Source organism: Hermetia illucens, chromosome 2 (genome assembly GCF_905115235.1).
Source record: "Hermetia illucens chromosome 2, iHerIll2.2.curated.20191125, whole genome shotgun sequence".
Lineage (NCBI taxonomy): Eukaryota > Metazoa > Arthropoda > Insecta > Diptera > Stratiomyidae > Hermetia > Hermetia illucens.
The window spans coordinates 53444273-53466402 of record NC_051850.1 but is presented as its reverse complement, the minus strand read 5'-3'; the positions used below and the strand labels follow the sequence as shown (position 1 = coordinate 53466402).

Below are 22130 nucleotides of genomic sequence, written 5' to 3'. Positions count from 1 at the left end.
GCCCTTCTGCTGAGATTAAAGCCTACCCAAAGGACTGAACTTAGGAGATTTGACTGACTTGCCGCTTAGACATCACTGGCAACATCGACGTGCTAATAAGGGCAGATGCGTACCATTCCTTACTACTACATGAATTTAAGAAAAGATCTCTATGCGCCGTTAACACAAAATACGATGGTTATTGCACATACCATAAACGCAAACGTAGCTATAATATTCATAGTTAGCACCGAAGAAAGCACGGAGCAACTGGTGACGGAACTCTGGGAGATTGAAGATCAACCGCCAAAAGCAGTCTGGACTCAAAGCGAGCAAGTCGCTGCTCTTTGGTATATAAACACAACTAAACGGAATTCAATTTGAAGATATGTTATGTGACTCCCATTCAAAGAAGAAGCGCGACCAGCCAACTAATATCGCGATTCACGAAAAATTACGCACATTCGCTCTCCAAAAGTAGAAAAGCATGTGGCATTCATGAAGGAGTACTTCAGGTTGGGTTACATGAAAGAGGTTCCCCAGAAGGAAGTCCATAAACCCCCACCGGCAAATCGTTCAACGATCTCTTGCTAGTTGGACCCACGTTACAGAAGAACATTATCAATGTTCTAATGAAATGGCGAACATTCAAGTATGTAACTGCCGCAGGTACCGAAAAGAAGTATCGACAAATCGGTGTTTACGAAAAGGATCAAGATTTTTAAAACATTTTATAGAGAAATCATCCACTGAAACACTACAAATTTACAACTATCACTTGCGGAGCAACCAGTTCTCCCTACCTGGCTATTCGAATATTTCAACTGCTGGTGAATGTCGACCGCATGTCAAGTGTTGGAAGAAGACTTTTATATTAACGAAGTCCTGTCCGGTAGTGTCACCATCGAAGAATTCAGTCAGCTGCAACAGAAGCTGCGTAAATGGATCGCGAACGGAGATGCAGTAGTTGCAAAAATTCCAGAAAGTGACCAATTGGCTCTAGATATCAGCACTACGGAGGCTATCAAAACCCTAGGTCAACGATGGAATCCAGTTGAAGGCACATTCACATTCAAAGTAAATTTGAACTCCGAACTCGAAGGGAATGCTGTCGGACATTTTTGAATTGTCTGATGATGAGATGACGTTCAATTCCTCAGATTCGGACTTCAGAGGAGAAAAAGATTGAATAAAGAGCTAAAAGCGAACATACACCCTGAGAATATAATTGGGAAGGTGCACAAGCAAAAAAGAAACTGATTTAAAGTTATCTGGGCAAGAAAAGCTATTGACGGAGAGTGGATTTAAAGTTCAAAATATGAAATAATTGCCTCTATCTAGGCCCCACATTGCGGAAATTATTGCAGAACATTCCACAAATAGTATGACATGCACTTCACATTAAAACGTTTTCTCCAGGAAAGACTATTCTCCATTATTTGCTGCACTTTCAATTGTGCCATGTATTAAAATTTGTTCTTTTCATCTGAAAATAAAACGTTGCCGATCACGAAAGCCAAAAAATTTGACAGATGCGACCAAGTCTTTCATAAATACGAAGAATTCAATCCTTCTTTTTCCTCCGAATGCTATCAAGTGTAACCGAATATAATAACTCTGTGTATTATTTTGTTAAATTCGTATAATTTATTTAGGTTATAATGTATAATTTACAGTCAAATTAAAAATATATTGTAGTAATAAAAATACTTCAAATCACATAACAAAACAGCGACAATTTTGAGTAAACACAAACTCCCCCAACTCTCTACATCGCATCGAAATGGAATCTATGTGCTTCTTGAAGTTTCTCCTGCTTATCCTCTCGTTTCTCTTTGATATATAAACCCAATATGATTAAAGTTATAACGAAACATGTTCCGCCTAATGCTACGACACTCATTAAAATTAGTTTACTAGGTGTTACGAAAAGCTGCGCCTTCCATCTCAGAGGCTCTTCCACTGGACGTGGCACGACTATCATTTGAGAATTTGGAATCAATTGAGTCCACGTTCGAGATTTATTTGACAGTCCTACAGTCAAGGAATCCACAAAATTGGGGGTGCGGCCCAAACCAAAAATCGTATAAGGCAGCTGAAGTGCGAAATATGCAGATTGAGGTAATTGTGAACTGGAACCATGCTGGCCGTCACCCTCTTGCGTTGTCGTGAAATAGACAATACGTGGCCCGGGCAGATTAGTGCCGTAGGTTCGTTTCTTGCGACCAAGGGCTGTGATCGTCGTCTCATTCTTTTTATTCGTCAAGCCAGTTAGAACGATCACTTTAACGAAATTAGCGTCATAGTCCAAAGTATTCCGGAAAGCAAGAGGTCTGTATTTCTTTCCAACTTTTTCGATCAGCATTACATCCAAAACACCGTCTTGATAGAAGTCGTAGAATGTGCCTGCAACGGTGTTATTACCCATGGGTGACAGTGCATCCCATTTAACTTCAAAAGTTCGCGACAACGGCTTACACAACACTGTGCAAGGAACGTTTTCTAGAAGGAATGTCTGTATCCTGTTCGAGTTTGCTACATTTTTCAAAGTTATTAACAGATCCGGATAGCCGTCCATGTTAAAATCACCTCCTCTTGCTGTGATTGCATTCGTATAGGGTTCTTTATCAGGCACAATAAAGCCCCAAGTAGAGCCTTGAGGATCCTTCAGACTGATATGTAAATCGGTGAAATGATTCTCATCGTAGACCATAATAGTCGCATTGTTACAGCTACGGTCAAAGCAAACGGGCACAATATGATTCTGCGATCCTTTCAATTCCATATCCAAAAATACACTCTGTCCCATTCTCAAATTATCATTGCCGATTGGATATTTGATTTCTTTACTGAATATGAACTTTTCATCCTGACCTTCCAATCCCGTCCAGATTTCATATGAATGATTCGTCTCAATAAACAAATCCGCAGTGAAGTCGCGATTTACGTCCAAGTATGCATTCGAATTGGGGAAGCGGAGAGAACCTTTTGTGCCTGGATCGACCATTCGTTTGCGTTCTGGTTTTCCACGATTATTCTGAAAAATATAGTAATAACGATTCTCATGCGGGTCATCGGTTCCAAACAAATCAATGATCATATCATTGTTGTAATCTATAGCCAAGGGTTCTCCATAAGTTGTTAGCAAAGGTTCAGATTCATCTGTGCAATTTAGATAGTCCGTTCGACCCCAATTCACATAAATATCAAAATATCCCTCCTTTTTTGTTCGTGTCGTAATGAGGACATCCATATAAGCGTCACCGTCAAAGTCACCGGGTACGACGCTTGTTATTTCCAATTTCTTAAAATCACATTTCGGTCCAGGCCGAAGAAGTGGTTCAGTTTCAGCACCTGCAAAGAAACAGAAATTAATAGGCATGTTTTAAGAAAAATAGATAATATTATAAAAATGATTAACATTTATAAATCGTGACATCTTAAAGTCGGAAAAGGTTTTTGGAGATGGAAAAAATCAAATTTTCTAAGAAAACAACGGAGCCCATTCCATACTACCCGGAAAGCGGAAAATGCATCTTATCATAGAATGAGTTTGCATAGCATTATGTGTTCTTGGATACATGGATATCTTGAGAACTATTTCTTAAAGGAAACTCTTCACAGTAAGCATACCACAAGACTCAGTACCGAGCCCTCTCCTATGAAATCTGCATATAGAACAGAATGGTCGGATTTCCATCCCCAGAGGAGGTTGTATCTGTCGGCTTTGCCCACGATTTGGTCGTGGTTGCCACAGCGACTAATCATAAAATAGAAGCGGCCTTTGCTAAGGAAAACAACATTTTCCAAACGAAATTCAGTAGATATATCTTAGAATTATGATTGACGCCAAGGTAAACGTTAGGGGGGCACCTGCAGTATGTTTACCAAAAACAGCCAGCGGTGCCATGACACTTGTAAGAATGTTGCCATATTCCGACGAATTGAAACACAGTAGGACATTGTTCATAGTTAGAATACTGTGATTTGCTCTACTGTAGCCGTGGATTGTGTCAATATATTCGCGAGACAAATGGGTCTGCTGTACCTAACAAAACTTGTAAATATACGATAAGCAACCTGCTAATATATTTTAATAATAATAATGATAATCGCTAGCGCAACAATCCATAAGTGTGTTAGAGCACTTCATTAAGACCGTAAAGGAACACTCCAGTACACTGTAGTAAGCAATATGGTCAGCATTGCGCTCGACCGAGATTATTACTCGGATTTGACTTAGATACTCATTCACAGCTGAGTCGACCGGTATCCGACATCCAGTCACGATAACAAATCCCTCTGGCACCAGTGAGATTTGCACCGCAGCCTTCAGCTACGACACCCCAGCGCTCTAATTACTTGAGCCATCCGGACACATTTTCCCCCAATATTAGGCATTTTACAACCTTCCCTTGTGCATGAACCAAGGCCTCAACTATTACCCCCACTATCTAAGGATCGGTTCTGAGGCGGTGTCGTGCGCTTCGTTAAAAGTCTGTCTTACAGGTGCAATTTTACCACCCATAACTGTGATTTGACCTCGAAAAGTACAGGGAGCAGCCGCACCAGATACAAAAATTTTACCAACAAATCAGCAGGATGAAGCGTTACACACCTCGATGTTCACCCTGCCGACACAAAGAGGGAAATCTGATTTCCGACAGAATGGGAATATTAGAGCGATGGGTTGAGTACTTTGATGAGCTACTGAACAACCAGAACATCGGCGAGTTGGAGGTCCCGCCAACTGAAGACGACGGACAAATACTGCCACCACCAAGTTTAGGAGAAACAGTCCGTGCGATTCATCGGCTTAAAAATCATAAGTCGCCAGGAGCCAATGGAATTACAGCCGAATTGGTTAAATATGGAGGCGGAGGAAATTACACCAAGTGGTTCATCAACTTGTGCTCAAGGTATGGGACAGCAAATCAATGCCTGACGATTGGCAAGGAGGCATTATCTGTCTCATACATAAAAAGGGAGATATCACACAGTGCAGCAATTATAGAAGTATCACGTTGCTGAGTACCATCAGCCTAGACCGGATACCGGTTGTTGCGCCGTTGATGATGATGATGATGAGTACCATCTATAAGATATTCTCCGCTATCTTTCTAGGCCGGATAGCCCCATATGCCCAGAAAATCATTGGCCCAAACCAAAGAGACTTCACTCCAGGCAAATCAGAAACAGATCAGATTTTCTCTCTGCGGCAAGCGATGGAAAAACTGTTGGGATATGGACAACAGCTGCACCATCTGTTCATCGACTTTAAAGCCGCCTATGATAGCATAGCCAGGGTAAAACTGTACACGGCCATGAGAGAATTCGGTATCCCAACGAAATTAATAAGATGACTAGACTGACCCTGACCAATGTGCGAGGCCAGATAGAAGCAGCAGGATCACTCTCAAGACCATTCGACATCAACAACGGTCTACGAAAAGGTGATGCCCTATCATGCGTCCTCTTTAACCTGGCCCTCGAGAAAGTGATCCGTGATGCTGATGTAAATGCAAGAGGTCCGATCCTCTTTAAGTCCACCCAACTACTAGCCTATGCTGACGATATCGACATCATGGGAAGAACCACCCGAGACGTACAAACTGCATTCATCCAGATTGAGCAGGCGGTTGCACATCAATGAAGGCAAGACAAAATATATGGTAGCAACGTCAGCACCAAAAACCAACCAACAACATCAAACCGCACTGGTCAAACGGGAAGAATAAAGATAGGAGAATACAACTTTCATACCGTTGATAATTTCTCCTATCTAGGGTCGAAAATCGCAACCGATAAGAGCTACGACGATGAAATCCGCGCACGGTTGTTGGCAGTCAACAGAGTCTATTTCAGCTTACAAAAACTTTTTCGCTCGAAACGTCTCACCATAGGGTCAAAGTTCTGACTGTACAAGACAATGATCTTGCCAGTCCTCATGTATTCCTCGGAGACTTCGGTTCTTAGCAAGAAAAATTACGAACTCTTGGCCGCGTTCGAGAGAAGAATCCTCCGAAGAATTTTTGGCCCTCTACATGAGGATGGACGATTCCGTAGCCTACATAACGACAAAATCTATGAGATATACCATGACTGTCAGGTTATGGATAAAATCCGGCTCAACAGGTTACGGTGGGTGGGTCACTTAATCCGTATAGATGAGGATGATCAAACCCGGAAAATCTATAAGGGCAACATCTATGGTAGAAAAAGAAGACGAGGCAGACCCTGCCTGAGATGGAGCGATGGCGTAGGTCCGTCCAATCCCGGAGGCTTATTATCTCCACAAATTAATTGTAACTCCTCCTCGGTAACTTCGAGGATCGAGAAGACGTCCTGTTGGACTGTTGCATTCACTGTGGGTGCAGTGTTCATTTACCTGCCAGTGTAAGGTATGTCAGGTCTACAATCGCACCTCGGAAAGTCGGGACACATCAAAAATAGCCCAACATAATATCCAGCTCCGCAAAAATTTCATGTGAGATTTGGGGTTCCTCACTGGCTTTCCGCATTCCAAGGCCCCGCGATGAAATGGTCGATAGTTGTTATAGGCCAAAGATGCTTTCGCTGATGCTGCTGATATTCGTGTAGCACAATCTCCTTTCTTAGAAATAGTTATTATTTTCGAATTTCTTTTATATTTTTGTTGCTCACCCATTCCTTTATCCATTTTTAGGATTTGTGAGTTTCCGTTTCTTTCTCTTTTGTCGGCACTCCGCGCACAATTGAGAAATTACCTACTTTCCCGGCCATTTTCGCCGATTCAACTTTCTCATTTACGCATTCTCCCGGTATAAGGGGCGCTGTGCTAGTTTGTTGCCATCTACATTCTCCTTTTGCAACAAAAGTGTTGGTGTCGATTGTTTATAGTCATGAAGCACATACTTATAATATAAATAACCATCAAAGGAGCACAGCCTCTACTACTCACACAAAACAAATCTCCAAATATGTAACTGAAAAAATGATCCACTGAAATAGCACTCTACAAAGTGATAGTGGCGATTAAGCTCACAATTCACTACAAACAGTACACACTTGGCACTTTCGTAGATACAGAAGAAGCTTTTGGCAACATTAAAAACGAGGCTACATAGAAAGATCTAGGGAACACTGGATTCAACATCTCTATAGCGTAATTGACAAAGCTGGGTACAGTCGACTTACCAAAGAAGTCCACCAGAGAAACGCCACAAGTCGGAGATATTTCTCTTATACTCTCGTTAGTTATGGATGAAGCCATGAAGAAACCTGTATGAGATGTGCTCGTGGGCTGCGCGCTGGGATCTCAATGCCAACCCAGATACCCCGGACGATGCTGTCCACTACAAAATCAAAATACCGAAATATCTCAGCGAATATAAATATACCTAGAAACAAAACATAACTGTGAAACTGTAGAAGTCGGTACAACTCGCCATGCGCAAAGATATTATCTTAAAATTATCCTGGAGCGCATCGAAGAACCTAATGGAAGCTTGATTGGTTTCCGCTCTAGAACTACCACACTGACCATGTCAACACCCTTCGAATCATTTTGAAATAATATGCGAACTTTAGATCTCCGCTTCATCTGCTCTTCGTCGATTTCGAGGAGGCTTTCGACAGCTTGAACCGGAAGCAATGAATTCTACACCGACGACGCATACATACATCAAAATGGGCTCTACATGCTACGGTCAAAGTCGCCAGGTCTGGTAGTTGCGGGATATGATGCTTCCACTTTCAACTTGGAATCGGAAGTAATCCTAAATACTGGACTGTTCGTACCAACTGAATTTCCGCTGATAATTATTATGGCTTGGTCTTACGCAAATGCTTGTGAAAAGACCTTTGTGTCCTTCAGGAGCCATAGCAAGGTGTAAACTACTACTAGCCGTGATAGAGGAAAACGAACGCCTCAATGTGGTGTACTAATACCCTGCCACAATAAAGTTACCCCCGACCAATATGCATGTAAAGAATTCAACTGATTATCAGCGGATCCAATCGATGTTGTCTTGCCACATGACAAATCGCCACGAATCGCTTAATTGAAAACCCCTTCGGTGTCCAATTCAATTTTTGCCGTGAAGTTATGGAGTGCTCTCTGCTTGGATTTTCCTTTCTGGTAAATAAGTGAGTTCCTTTGTTTGGAAATAAATATCACCATCGCATTACGCCATATACTTCTAATATAAGCGTGTACATTTCAAATATATAGACCCTCTATTACTGGAGCAGGAATCATACCATCCGGGTCCGCAGACTTGATCTATTGAACGAGTTTATTTATTCGCTAAGTGTATGGCAGTGTTCAGTCTCTCGGTGGAGGATTGTATGTCGCTGTCGGCCTTGAATTGAGATTTTGGATGCTACCTGGGAAGTCCACGTCAAGCAAATTATTAGTCATTTGTTCATTGCTTTCTATATACATCCACCATACCCTGTAAACGTATGTAACCCAACAAACTTTAGAGTTCGGTTGAGGAGGGCTCTTGTCCTTCTTCTCTGTTTTCCAAATCCGAGCTTCACCATAGTATTTTATCCTTCTTTAGCGATTTGAGTGGGCAGCTCTTTTCGAAAGCTTCTCTCATACTGGCTGTGATCATCTGGGACCTCAATTCAAGCAATGGATTTGATCGTAGCTCAAACGTTCAGTTCTTTACTCTTGGCATATTGGATAGCTCTAATGAATATTCCGCTAGGAACTTCCTCCTTTTCATAGGAAAAATAAACAGAACACCAAAGAATCTCTTTATTTCTCTGTCGACTTTTTATGGTAGATTTGACCGTTGTGGTGTCACTGCCACATAGGTCGTTAACCAACATAGTATACAATGGGTCAAGACATCAGAAGTTCAAGTCCTAATTCTCCCATAGTCCTTGTTTCAATCTTTCGAAGTGTTCCTTGATGCATTGGAGGACGATTTTAACCGAAATCTTCGCGACAGTAGGAATCAAAAATATTCCTCCAATTGACGGACGGATTCCTTTTCGGAATCTTAAGATCTCAAATTCGTGAACTACAGAAACGGTTATGAATAGTTCTGGGGGAGACACTCATGCCCAGCGACCTAACTATATTTAATCCTTAAAATACCAAGCTCCTGTCGTCAACGTTATTTACCAAGCCGGGATTTTATGAAGACCCCATAGTTTTTCTAGTTTTTCTGTATTGTTTGAGTTGGAATAGACTGTTAACTTTCGCCTCCTCACCCACGATGACAAGAAACTGAAGAGATGGAAAGAACACTTCACCACAGTTCTTAATCGTACCACATCCGGTGAGATGGCTAGTTACTGTAATATGCTATTATTTCCACTCGCACAGAAGTCTTGGCAATGCGAGACCTTTCCCAGAGAGTGGAAAGGGAGGATTATTATAATTCCAAAGAAGGGCACCCATTTTGAGTATTACAATTGGCGGGGCATCTGCGCGCTCCATGCCGTCGCAAAGATAATAGCTAAAATAATCCTATAACACATCAAAGAACATCTCGAAGGCTTGATCGACGACAGCAGGCTAGTTTCAGCTTCAGAACTTTCTGCATTGACCCCATCAACATCAAGTTGAGGATACTCCAAGTACAATGTTCTCCCTGTACTCTTACATATATGAGAGCAGCTGATGGAAAATGACCGCCACCGTTCATTTGCACCTGTCTCCGCCTTGTTATCGGCGTACTGTGGCCCGACATAATCTCAAAAGAGAAGTTACATCAACATAGGGAGCAAGTACCGACGGATGTGCTGATTAGGGGGCCCGTATTTATTGTCGATTCGCTATCTCCCATTTGGGAACAGAGGGTTTATTGAAAATTTATATGTCTTTTAAACACCATTGCAAAGATGTTAGACAAACTGGTATTCAACAGAGGCTGCTCCCGGTGACCAAGCTAACGGGTCGCCTGTCAGAACGGCAGTATGGAATCAGCAAGGTCATTCTAAGGACGACGCGATATCCATGATCGTAGACTAATTGGGGAGGCGTTGATCGTTGGTAATTTCTGAACGGTGGTGACGCTAGCTGTCAAAATGCCTTAATTCAGGCAACTCAAATTTAGCCCGATTAACTAAAAATTCTCTCGAAGAGGTTTGTTTGGAACAATGCGTAGGGCATTCTCTCGCAAACCATTCGCGAGAAAAACATCATGATTGGGTCAAGGACCAAACGGGCCCAGCAGCGCCATGGGCTTGTGGAGAACAGATGAAAGCGAAGATGAAAGCGAAGATGAAAGGAGTCCACATCTATACTGTTATATATGTTCCACCCAGCACGAGTATGAGCAGATGCTGAGCGCTCTCGTTTTGGATGTAAGAGGATGTTGGCTGACCATAATAGCAGGCGATTTTAATGCGTGGGCTCTTGAATGAGGCAGCCGGACAAGAAATGTGAGGGGACGTGATCTCTTCGAAGCATTCGCGGAGCTAGACGTGGTTCTGGCGAATAGTGAAGCCTCATCCATTTTCAGAGGAAGGGGCCTGATGTCTATAGTGGCCCTGACATACGTGAGTGCCGTTTTAGCATGGAAATGCATGGAAATCAACGGTGAGTCGAGCTCGAAAAAGAGCTCTCGCAGAATCCCCGGCGGTTAGCTCGGCTGGACGACAAAAGCACCTTTTCCGCGGCGCACTAACCCGAATATCGCTTAATGGTACGGCTAGAGAAAAAGCTACCCAAATTACCCGATGGGTGGCAGAAGGATGCTACTATGCCCAGAAGGCGACAACTACTATCATCATCATCAACAGCGCAACAACCGGTATCCGGTCTAAGTCTGCCTTAATAAGGAACTCCAGACATCCCGGTTTTGCGCCAAGGTCCACCAATTCGATATCCCTAAAAGCTGTTTGACGTCCTGGCCTACGCCATCGCTCCATCTTAGGCAGGGTCTGCCTCGTCTTCTTTTTCTACTATGGATATTACCCTTATAGACTTTCCGGGTGGGATCATCCTCATCCATACGGATTAAGTGACCCGCCCACCGTAACCTATTCAGCCGGATTTTATCCACAACCGGACGGTCATGGTATCGCTCATAGATTTCGTCGTTATGTAGGCTACGGAATCGTAGGGGCCACAAATTCTTCGGAGGATTCTTCTCTCGAAAGCGGCCAAGAGTTCGCAATTTTTCTTGCTAAGAACCCAAGTTTCCGAGGAATACATGAGGACTGTCAAGATCATAGTCTTGTACAATAAGAGCTTTGATCCTATGGTGAGACGTTTCGAGCGGAACAGTTTTTGTAAGCTGAAATAGGCTCTGTTGGCTTACAACAACCGTGCGCGGATTTCATCATCGTAGCTGTTATCGGTTGTGATTTTTGACCCTAGATAGGAGAAATTGTCGACGGTCTCAAAGTTGTATTCTCCTATCCTTATTCTTCCTGTTTGACCAGTGCGGTTTGATGTTGGTTGGTTCGTCTTCGGTGCTGACGTTGCTACCACATATTTTGTCTTGCCTTCATTGATGTGCAGCCAAGGCTCTCACACCGCCTGCTCAATCTGGATGAAGGCAGTTTGTACGTCTCGGGTGGTTCTTCCAATGATGTCATGACAACTACTGATCGAACAACGAAATCATAGCCGCTTAAAATCGGATATTCGGAGAAATAAAAAGAACTGCTTCAAAGAGCTGTGTTACCAAACCGACATAAACCCTTGGGTAGTAATAAGAAAACTGCGGAGATCACATCAAATGACCTATCCGACCCTCCTGAAACTAATTGTTATCACTCTGTTTCCTTATCACGAAAATATCGCATGGATGCAATAAGCATGGTTGTGAACCTGGCAAAAGGCACACTGGTTTCCGGCGGCTGCTGTGCCATGTTGGCTCTGGATGTCAAAAACTCATTCAACTCGGCCAACTGGAACAGAATTAAAGACACGTTGGCTGACATAGTTGCCCCTGGGTATATAGCGAATCTAGTGGAAGATTACCTCTCAGAGAGAACTCCCTGGTACGGGACGGATGTTGTCACACCCGGAGTACCACAAAGATCGGTACTGGGTCTCCTGTTGTGCAATATCATGTATAATGGAGTGTTTGCTCTTCCCGTCCCAGAGGAGACTACGATTGTCGGATGTGGTTGTTACAGCAAAACACCCAGAAGAGGTGGAGGTCTACGCATCGGAAACAGTGAGAGCGGTAAAGTCCTGGCTAGAAAGAGCCGGACTGACCTTTAAGGACGCGAAAACGGAAGCGAACCGCAAGAAAATGGAAGTCGGTGGATATACGGTTGTATCAAAGCCGGCTATCAAATATCTGTGTGTGATAATTGACACCAAATTGAGCCATGCCAAAAGGCAGCCACACGGCACTTACAAAAGTGCAGCCGAATATTGGTGTGGCGATTCACTGTCGCAGGTTGCTTCTAGCCGCACAGTAATGCGATCCACTCTGCTCTATTCGTCACCTGTGTGGACAGAGGCGCTTGCAAATCTGGAAACAGGGGAACTGGGTTTAGCGGCTAATGGTTTTGAGGGTTTGTAATGCTTTTAGTACCACATCAGATGCAGTATTGAGTGTGCTGTACCATGCAAGACGTAAGGGCGCACAGAGCCTAGGAATGCGGCAAGAACAGAGTCGCATGATCTCTGACAACACAGATGGGACGAATCTACGAAAGACGCACAGGCTTGTCGCGATGGCTACCATTCAGACTTCCACATCACAGCACTCTTTCTTTTCATAGTGGCTTCAATGTATCGGTGGTTTTATAAAATTAAGTTCAATTAATATTAATAACTAACTAAATTCAGTGTATCGTTTTATTTGAACCAAAGAAAACAGACTTAGAATAGATTTTACAAGCGTACCACGACTTTCGGTGTCGTGTGTCGGGAAGGTTGAATCGGCCGCAGTCTCGAAAGCAGACGCAACATGCCGGAGTCGATTAACCCTGCTCTGATATCCAGCACAGAGTCGGCGGAGAGCCGCAGATTCTTCCCGTACACCATCTCCGCGGGGCTGACCATGAATTCCTATGCGAAGGCCGAGGAGGAAGGAAGGCGAGCACAACGAATTATCACGAGCCTTTAAGGTAGCCTTTAGCGGCAGGACTACGGATGATATACAGTGGTCCTGCGCCGTTTGAAACCCAGAAGCTTGCCTAATTCCGAGAAAAGAATAGACTCAAATTGCACCCCCCTGGTCCGTGATGATTACGGCTGGTACATTCATCTCAGGTAATGGTCTCAGCACATGATTGTACAGTAATATCAGTCGGAGGCATTGCTTCAGACCACCGGATAAACTGTCGATGATTGTGAAGCAATACTTATCCCCGTGCTAGTCTCGCAAAGGGCCAATACTGTCGAGGCGGATGGAAGCGCTTGGTCGACCGAGGTAATACGCCTACTTCCCTTTTTATGTGCTCAGTTCAGGCCAAGAATTTATGTCCTTGTTCATGGACAGGCAAAAGTATTTTCCGGTAACTAATCGGTTCGTCGTCCTGATGCCTGGATGCGCAAGATCGTGTACGGCGTGGAATATTTCCTTGCGAAAATCGGCCGGAATAAAAGGCCTTTATTTGAAGACTCACAGAGTAAGTTGGAGTTTGAGCCAAAGATAGAAAACTCCTTTCACTTGTATTTGGGGTCAATCAAGGCTTGATTCTGCAGGTCCACCAAGAACCCATACTGGCACAGGAAGTCTGCGCCTAAAATGGGAATGTTAATTTCAGCCAAAAAGAATCGCCATGAAAACTTTCGGCGCACTCCAAGCGGCGCACTACAGTTCACCTGACTGTAGTCATAAATGCGGATAAGGGAGGAGTTCGCCGCAGCCTGTCCCAAGTTTTGCGGTATTGAGGTGTTTGGACGGGGTACCGGGAGAACGATACCTTCGCGTCCGTGTCGACCAGAAAGCAGCGTCTGCTTAGAAAGTCAAAAATTGTAAGGCGACGTGGTACTGCATTTCAGGTAGTCGCCGCCAAGGCACCCAGCTACCCCACTTTTTTGTATTGAAATTTCTTCCAGTGGTACATTTAGTTACTTCAGCTCCGAATTTACGTTGGTACCAGCAAATTTTCGGGGTCAATCATCGCCCAGAGGTACCCTTTTCGGGAAGCAGACCTTGACCGCGACGGCGGTCGAGATCTACTTCCCGAACGCAAAGTACCTACAGTCGCCATCAGTTTGGAGACCACGTCTGCAACTGTAGTCACATCTGAAGTTCAGTCGCCAAATCATTTCCAAAATGAAGGTGTGACTTGCACGGAATCATGGAAAAACCAACTACCACGTTACCTTTTTATCTCCACCGCTTTGGGTTGGATGATTCTTCGAATCGTCCTAGATGCAATGCCATACCGGAGAATCCAAAGCATGTGATTTTTCATTGCCCAATGTTCGAAGTGGAGAGGAGGAACCTAAACCAGCCGTTGGGCAAGAGCAAGAGCCCGGAGAACTTAGTTAGAAATGCTGCGGACGAAAGAGAACTGACTTACAGTTTCCTTCCCAGTCGTGAAAATACAGGAGGAGTTGCTGAAGGATTAAAGCCGAAAGGGAAAGGACGATTGCCTAAGGGAAAACTTACCCCGCGAAGTAAGTGGGCCCTCGGGGCTGGACTGGAAAGACCGGGGTTAGTTTTTAGTGGGTGCAAATCCCACACGCACTCAATTGACCTCCGAACAAAAAAAAAGATATAGTCTGCCTTCATCCAGATCGAGCAGGCAGCGCGAGCTGCACATTAATGAAAACAAGACGAAGTACGTTGTAGCAATGTCAGCACCAAAATCCAAAGAGACATCAAGCACTGATCAAGAACAATAAAGATAGTGCTACAACTTTGAGACCGTTGATAATTTCTCCTATCTGGGGTCGAAAATCACAACTGATAATAGCTATGACGATGAAATCCGCACACCAATGTTGACAGACAACAAAGCCTATTTCAGCTTACGAAAACTATTCCACTCGAAACGCCTCATTATAGGGTCAAAGGTCTTACTGCACAAAGACGCCTAGATAGCATACCGGCTGTTGCGCCGTTGATGATGATGATGTTCTAAAAGTTTCACACATCAGCTGCCCTTATTATGTATATAAAATCGCAAATCCTGGTAGACGGTATGTATTGATTTTGTTAAAAGTTTTTCTTTATCCTAGACACGTACGTTCAAGGTGATTTTGAAGACAGGTATGCAAAAGAAAAGCTCCGACCGACATCAGCTAAGTCTTTATTTACAGCGAACCGATCGATGGGTTTTGTATGATGACAAAAATCTGTATAATAGTAACAGGTAACAATAGGTAAAGAGCTGTGAGCGTTAACTTTTCCTCAAGTCAATAGACGTAAATATGGTGCACATTATCATTGCAATTTATTATTATACTCATGTCTTTCATTTTGACATATAGGTTAGCGCTCGTCAATGTTCCATCGAAAACTTCATCGTAGGGTCAAAAGCAAAACAACAAAGAATCCCCCTGTTTACCTTTTGGTTCTTTGAGCATTGGAGTGTTGGCATAATATAAGCACGTCACCAGAATAGCCTGAAGGCTTTTCAAAAATGTTCATTTGATGCGGTGAAAATTCTGCACAAAACAAAACCCTGTAATAATTATTTACATATGCTGACCTATCAATTCATATTAGACAAATTAACTTGCAGCATGCCGAAGCTTCTTCATATCTACTGGCGGCTAGGCTGGCAAAGTTGCAGAACTGTCCTTATATATTTCTGGTTCAAGAGCCATGGGTTCGTTTTAACAAAATCTGTGGTAATGGGTCAGTAACGAGAACTAGAATCTTCTTCGCTTAAAGGTCCTTGAGGCCGAGAGCCTGCGTTCTGATGTCAAAATTGTTAGAAGCAGCCATGCTGAGACAATTTTGTTCCCAGGACTTTGTTGCGGTCAACTTACAATACCAGGTTAATGGTTAAAGGGGGAACGTCTTAGTTGCCTCTGCTTACTTACCCTATGATTCTTTGCGTCCTCCGCCGACACAAGAACTCTGAGGGTCTGGCAGTGTATGTAGAATCTAGAGGAGAAAAGCTGTTTTATTTTATCACTTCAGCTGGAGAGAATTGACGGTCCCTGCAAACCTTTCAACATGATGTTGTTGCAAGGGAAATAATACTTCGAAAGCGGTTGTTACCAATAAAAAGGCGAGAGCTGCTATACTATCATGTGAACACTTCAAAGTACCTGGCATGGATTGCATCTACCCAGCGATACTAAAGGAGAGTGCAGAGCACTTAGGGCGACTTCTAAGAAATATTTTTTGTGGATGCCTTGCTCTGGGCTACGTGCCTTCCTCTTAGCAGAAGGTTAAAGTGGTCTTCATACCCAAGACTAGGAAAGATGACTACTCAAATCTAAAGAACTTCACGCAAATCAGCTTAACATCATTTTCGCTGAAATGTCTGGGGTGTATCAAATCCGCTTCGTGTGTCTCTTGGTGTTAATCAAGGCAGCGCCCCTCAACTCTGAAAGGCGAGTACGAGATGGGGGTATTCGTGAACATTGAAGGGGTGTTTGACTCTACGCCCTTCCAAAAGCTCTGTGATGGCGCCAGAGAGGATAAAACTTTAATTAAGTAGGTCTACGCTATGCTAACGCAGAGATTGCGATGTGCGGAATCAGTGTTGATCGCTACCTAACAATGGAAATGACAAAACGCCGCCTTCAAGGAGGTGTGCTATCGCCACTTCTGTGGAATATGTTGATCGATTCACTACTATGCGAAATGGAAAATTTGCCAATACACACTCAAGCGTACGCCGATGGCATGGCTTTGCTAGCTGTTGGTCGAGATATCGGAACAGTGTGCAGAAATGGTATTATTCACAAAAAGAAGAAAATTGAATGGTCTTTGCCTTCCAGAGATGAAGGATTCAGCCCTTCAACCTCCGAAGAAGGCTAAATATCTGGGAGTTATTCTAGACACGGAGCTTCTTTGGAACAAACATATAGAGGTAAAGATGGGCTGCCTCGACTTACCCCTCAGGCAGTAATGTGGATAAATATACGTCGCTATCATTAGGCCGATGTTCGCTTATGCATCCGTAGTGTAGTGAGTTCAAGTGAAACAAAAGAGTTTTCGCTGTAAACTAACCACCCTGCAAAGAACTGTGCGGCGTATCACCGGTGCCATGAGCACAACATCCGGCGCAGCTCTGAATGCTGAGTGGGAAGACAATGGACATGGGGGCACAGAGATTTGGAAGTGTCATTGGGAGAACTGAATCCAGTTTTCGCAATTCCTTCTGATTATCGGATCCCCTTACATCTGTTTGGTAGAAGATATGAATTTATCGAACGAAGAGAAAACTGCTACGAACCAGAAGAATGCGTGTCAGGATATACTGACGTCTTCTACACCGATGGCTCAAAAACAGAAAATGGTTCTGGAGCAGGAGTCTACCTCTCGAATAAAAACGAGAAGTGGGCCTTCCCCTAGGGACAATACGCAACGGCCTTTCAAGCTGAAATGTATGCGATCCTAAGAACGGCAACCTGGATGATTGACGAGCAGTTGAAGGGCAGGGGCATGGCAATCTGCATTGAGGCCGTTGAGCAGCCCTTTGATCACTTTAAAAATCGTTCAGGAATGTAGAAATCGATTGAACTCTGTTTCTGCCATAGATTCAATACGGCGAAACTACTCTGGGTACCCGATTATTGCGGTGTAGAGGGGAATGTAATCTCGGATGCTTTAGCAAAAGCGGACCGGAACCAGCAATTGCGATGTCAGTAACATTGGCTAATGCTACTATCAAAAACTGGAAACATGCTTCCCAAAATGACAGATGGCTAAACCTTAATGCTGCTAAACACAGCAAACTTTTCCTGAGAGAACCATACAAACATTCGACAAAGTTTATCTTGTTAAAAAACAGGAAGACTTGCAGAAGTATTGTGGGCATTCTGACAGGCTATAATTCACGAGCTGGGCATATGTTCAGTATAGAAATTCTACAAGATAATACGTGTCCATCCTGTAATGAAAGTGATCCTGTACAGTTTTACTCTGGCTATACTGTGCGGATGGCTCAAGTGGTTAGAGCGCTGGGCTGTCGTAGCGGAAGGTCGCGGTTCAAATCTCGCTGGGGGCAGAGGAATTTGTTATCGTGACTGGATGTCGGACACCAGTCAACTCAGCTGTGAATGAGTACCTGAGTCAAATCAGGGTAATAATCTCGGGCGAGCGCAATGCTGACCACATTGCCTCCCACAGTGTACTGTGGTGACCCGTTACGGTCTTAAATGAAGTGCTCTAACACACTTCAAGGCCTTGATCCAATATGGATTGTTGCGCCAACGATTATTATTATTATTATTATACTATCATAGGCGGCCTTAAAGTAGATGAAAAGGTGGTGGAACTGATGTCCATATTCCAACAGATTTTCCGTCACTTACCGCAAAGAGAAAATCTGATCTGTTGCTGATTTGCCTGGAGTGAAACCTCTTTGGTATGGGCCAATGATGTTCTGGGCTTTTTCTATTAAAGAGTAGGAACAGGCAGCCCTCTCTATGAAAGGCGCAAGGAGCTGATGGTATTCCAGCAGAGGTATACAAACTGGTATTCCAACACCGGCCAGACCTACTGCTCGGCGCATTCAACGCTTGCCTGAAAGAGGACATTTTCCCTGCTCGTTAGAAGGATGCGAAGCTTGCGCTGATCCATAAAGGGAAAGGCGACCCCGACTTCATACCGCCCACTATGTATGCTTGACACTGCTGGAAAAGTGCTCGAAAAGCTCATCAGAAGTAGACTCGCTGAAGCGATATAGGCTGCCGGAGATTTATCTCCCCGACAGTTTGGTTTTAGAGCAGGAAGATCCACAATTGATGCTGTCATGCAAGTCGTGGACGCCGTTCGACGAGCAGAGGCACATAGCCGGCGAACTCAACGGGTGGTGCTCCTCGTAACACTTGACGTCAGAAACGCCTTCAATTCCGTAAGATGGAAAACCATTCTAGGCACACTAGATAATACTTTCAACGTACCGAACTATTCTTACGGATATTGAGGGACTATCTGAGGAACCGTTCCCTTCTCTATGAAACACTAGAGGATCAAAGGAGGATGGAGGTCACGTCGGGGGTAGCACAGGGATCCATCTTAGGACTGAACCTCTGGAACGCTACGTATGACAGTCTATTTAAACTCGACATGCCAGAAGAGTCGCGCCTGGTCGGCTATGCAGATGTCACAACGCTTGTTGCTAGACGCATTTTCAAACAGGCGCAAAGCAGACTCGGCATATTGATGCGACGAGCAAGCGGATGGATGACTACTCATGGTTTCAACCTTGCACTGGAAAAAACCGAAGTAGTCATCCTGACTAAAAAGAGAATTCCGGCCCTGCGTCCCATATCGTTCGGCGAGTCGTTAGTCGAGTCAAAATCAGCGGTAAAGTACCTCGGGTTGACTCTTGACTCAAAGATAAGCTTTTTTGAACAAATCAAAGCAGCAGCGAACAAGGCTGTAGCTGGAGTTTCGGCGTTAAGTAGGCTAATGACAAACATTGGGGGTCCTAGGTCTAGCAGGTGACGTCTCCTGATGAGTTCAACGCAGTCTGTCCTGCTATACGGCGCAGAGGTATGGGCTGGCGCTCTTAACAAGGAAGTATATCGTAAACGCCTCGCGCAAGTACAGAGACGGGGAGCTTTGCGGGTGGTGTCCGCCTACCGCACTGTCTCTAAACCGGCCGTGATAGTGATCGCGGGAGTGATCCCCGTTGCCCTTCTTGCTAAGGAGCGTCAAGCCATATACAAGCGCAAGTGAGATGAGCCAAGGGAGGTGGTTGCTCGCGAAGAACGGCAACGCACTCTAGACGAGTGGCAGCTCTCGTGGCAAAATGAAACTAGAGGCAGATGGTCTGCGCGGCTCATCGGCTACTTAGGTGCGTCGCTGAATCAGAAGCATGGTGAGACTGACTATTTTCTTGCCCAATTTTTAAGTGGGCATGGAAGTTTTCAGTCTCCCCTGCACAAGATTGGAAAGGCGCGATCTCCGAATTGTGTGTTTTGCAATGGAGTTGTGGACGACGCTCACCACTCTTTTTTTTCTTGTGGAAGGTGGGATGGAGTTCGTCAGCAGCTCTATCTAAACAAAGGGGATCTCTCTCCAGACAACATTGTCGAAGAAATGCTGAGGACTGCTGACAGGTGGAGTCATGTTGCCCATTACTTTCGGGCCCTTCTCGTTGCTAAAAAGATAGAACTCGACCGGTGGAGGAGCTGGATGGCAGGGGGTTCCTTGAACTGACAGTTCCCTTCCTCCTCTCCCCTCCCGTTGGTGAAAGGAATTCCCTGATTTGAAGGCTCCGCAAGGCGGGAAAGTTCGGGGACTAGCCCGAAGTATTGTGATAAACGGTTCCAAGCTAGCTCTCTAACGATGTGGAGGTGTTTAGTTGGTAGTCCGACGACGTACCAAACCGGGAGTCCAACACTGCGTGTTTAAATGCATTCACCTACCCGACCCCAAAAAAAAAAGTGTTTTGGGCATATGTGGTTAGATGATATACAGCAACGCGATGGCTCTTCAATTTCTGCACTGCGTAATATATCCTTTTTTATGTGTGGGACAGATAATGCCTCGTTGCCAATCGCCATGCATTGATTCGCTGCCCCACACCTTCCATCGGCTCTTGGCAACTTTGATTTTTAAGCCGATGAATTGCAAGGACTGTTTCTTCTATACTTGGTGGTGGCAGTATTTACCGGCCGGTTTCAGTTGACGGGACCTCCTCCTCGCCGTATTTCTGGTTGTTGAGCAGTTCATAAAAATACTCAATCCATCGGTGGTGGTTAAAATCTAAATAACCCGCCCGGGAATATTCATGAGTACTGCATCGTCATCTTAAGTAGTTCTACCCAAGTTATCAACCTTGTCCCGAAAGGGGCTACAAGGTCTGGTTGGTATGGGTGGGGATTATCCAGCCCGGAAAGTCTAAAATGGCAGTAAAAGTAGATTTGGGGAGCTCTACCTGAGATGAAGCGATGGAGTACGCCAGACAGGTTTTAGGGATGCCGAATTGGTGGACCTCCGCGCAAAACCGGAATGTATTTCCTCACTAAGGCACCTAGACCGGACACCGGTTGTTGCGCCGTTGATGATGATGAAAAGGGACTCATCGAGAACCGTGGTGTGGCCTCGAAACTATCGCAAACTCAACCAAACATTACTGCGCACCAAATTGTTGGGTAAAGCCAAAAGGGCACAAAAATAAATTAGCCATTGCAGACTTTGCCCGATTTCATCGGAAGTGGATCGACACGAGCAAACTCAGAGTTCTAAGTTCCACACATCAGCTGCCCTCATTATGTATACAAAGCCACAAATCCTTGTAGATGGTGTGTATCGATTTTGTCGAAAGTTTTCCCTTATCCTAGGCACGTACGTTCAAGGTGATTTCGAAGGCAAGGACGAACATTTGCAAAACACACCTGAAAACAAAATCAGTTCACTCACCAAGCAATATCTGCAGCGTCTTAGTGTCATTTCGCAAAATGAAAACATCCGTGAACTCGTCCGAGTTGAAGTCCCCAAACGCCGCCACGATCCCGTCGTTGATGTTGGAAAACACCTGTTTCGTGATGTCCGTGGCGCCCACCGCCGCGAGCCGCTCGGACGTGATGATAAACAATGGGAAAAACAGCAAACCGTGAATCACCGCCTGTGTGACACCACTCAGCCTCGCCATAGTGCTCGGTGGCCAATTCAAGTCTCGTCCACTGACAGGCGACAGTTGTTTAATCAATTTTCCAAGTTATTCGCTTGCTTTGTGCTTCGATGTCATCGCTGTCGACAGCTGCAAGGACTCGAAGCTGCGATTTGCCGTGCTGAAGTCCGAGTTTTCGTTGCGGTTTCGAAATAATTAGCACGCGAACAAGAATTTAGCACAAATCGTTTTTACGCGACTACGGGGAAAAGTGAAGTTCGTTATTCGTCAGACAACCCAACAAACATGTCGGGATGACAGGCGATAGCAAATGTCAAATGTAGTTCGTTGAACTACCGGAAGAGGCAATTTTCAAAGAGAAAAAGTCTACACAGTTTGCTCGAAGGAAGCGGAATAGTATTTTTTAACTGCACTTTCTTAAGAGATTTATTAATTTGCTTTGCGAATTCAAGCCTTGAGACATTATAAAGTGATTCATCGTCTTATAAATTACCCATCACAACGACATATCCGCAACG

The 22130-nt window shown here is 44.4% G+C and overlaps 1 protein-coding gene across 1 annotated transcript; it reads right to left on the bottom strand.

Annotated features, from left to right (window-relative positions):
• Positions 1 to 1601: 1601 nt before the first annotated feature.
• LOC119650321 (T-cell immunomodulatory protein) lies at positions 1602 to 21924 on the bottom strand. Its single transcript, XM_038052977.1, has 2 exons — positions 21402 to 21924; positions 1602 to 3333 (listed from the first exon to the last, which is right to left on the bottom strand). The coding sequence occupies exons 1-2, from the start codon at positions 21631 to 21633 to the stop codon at positions 1748 to 1750; spliced, it is 1818 nt and encodes a 605-aa protein (XP_037908905.1). The 5' UTR covers positions 21634 to 21924; the 3' UTR covers positions 1602 to 1747.
• Between the last annotated feature and the right edge of the window lie 206 nt (positions 21925 to 22130).

Coding starts and splice junctions, on each gene's coding strand:
- LOC119650321 (XM_038052977.1), bottom strand. CDS start 21,633: ATGGCGAGGCTGAGTGGTGTCACACAGGCGGTGATTCACGGTTTGCTG. Junction 3,334..21,401: donor GACGCTGCAGATATTGCTTG/GTGAGTGAACTG, acceptor GTTTCTTTGCAG/GTGCTGAAACTGAACCACTT.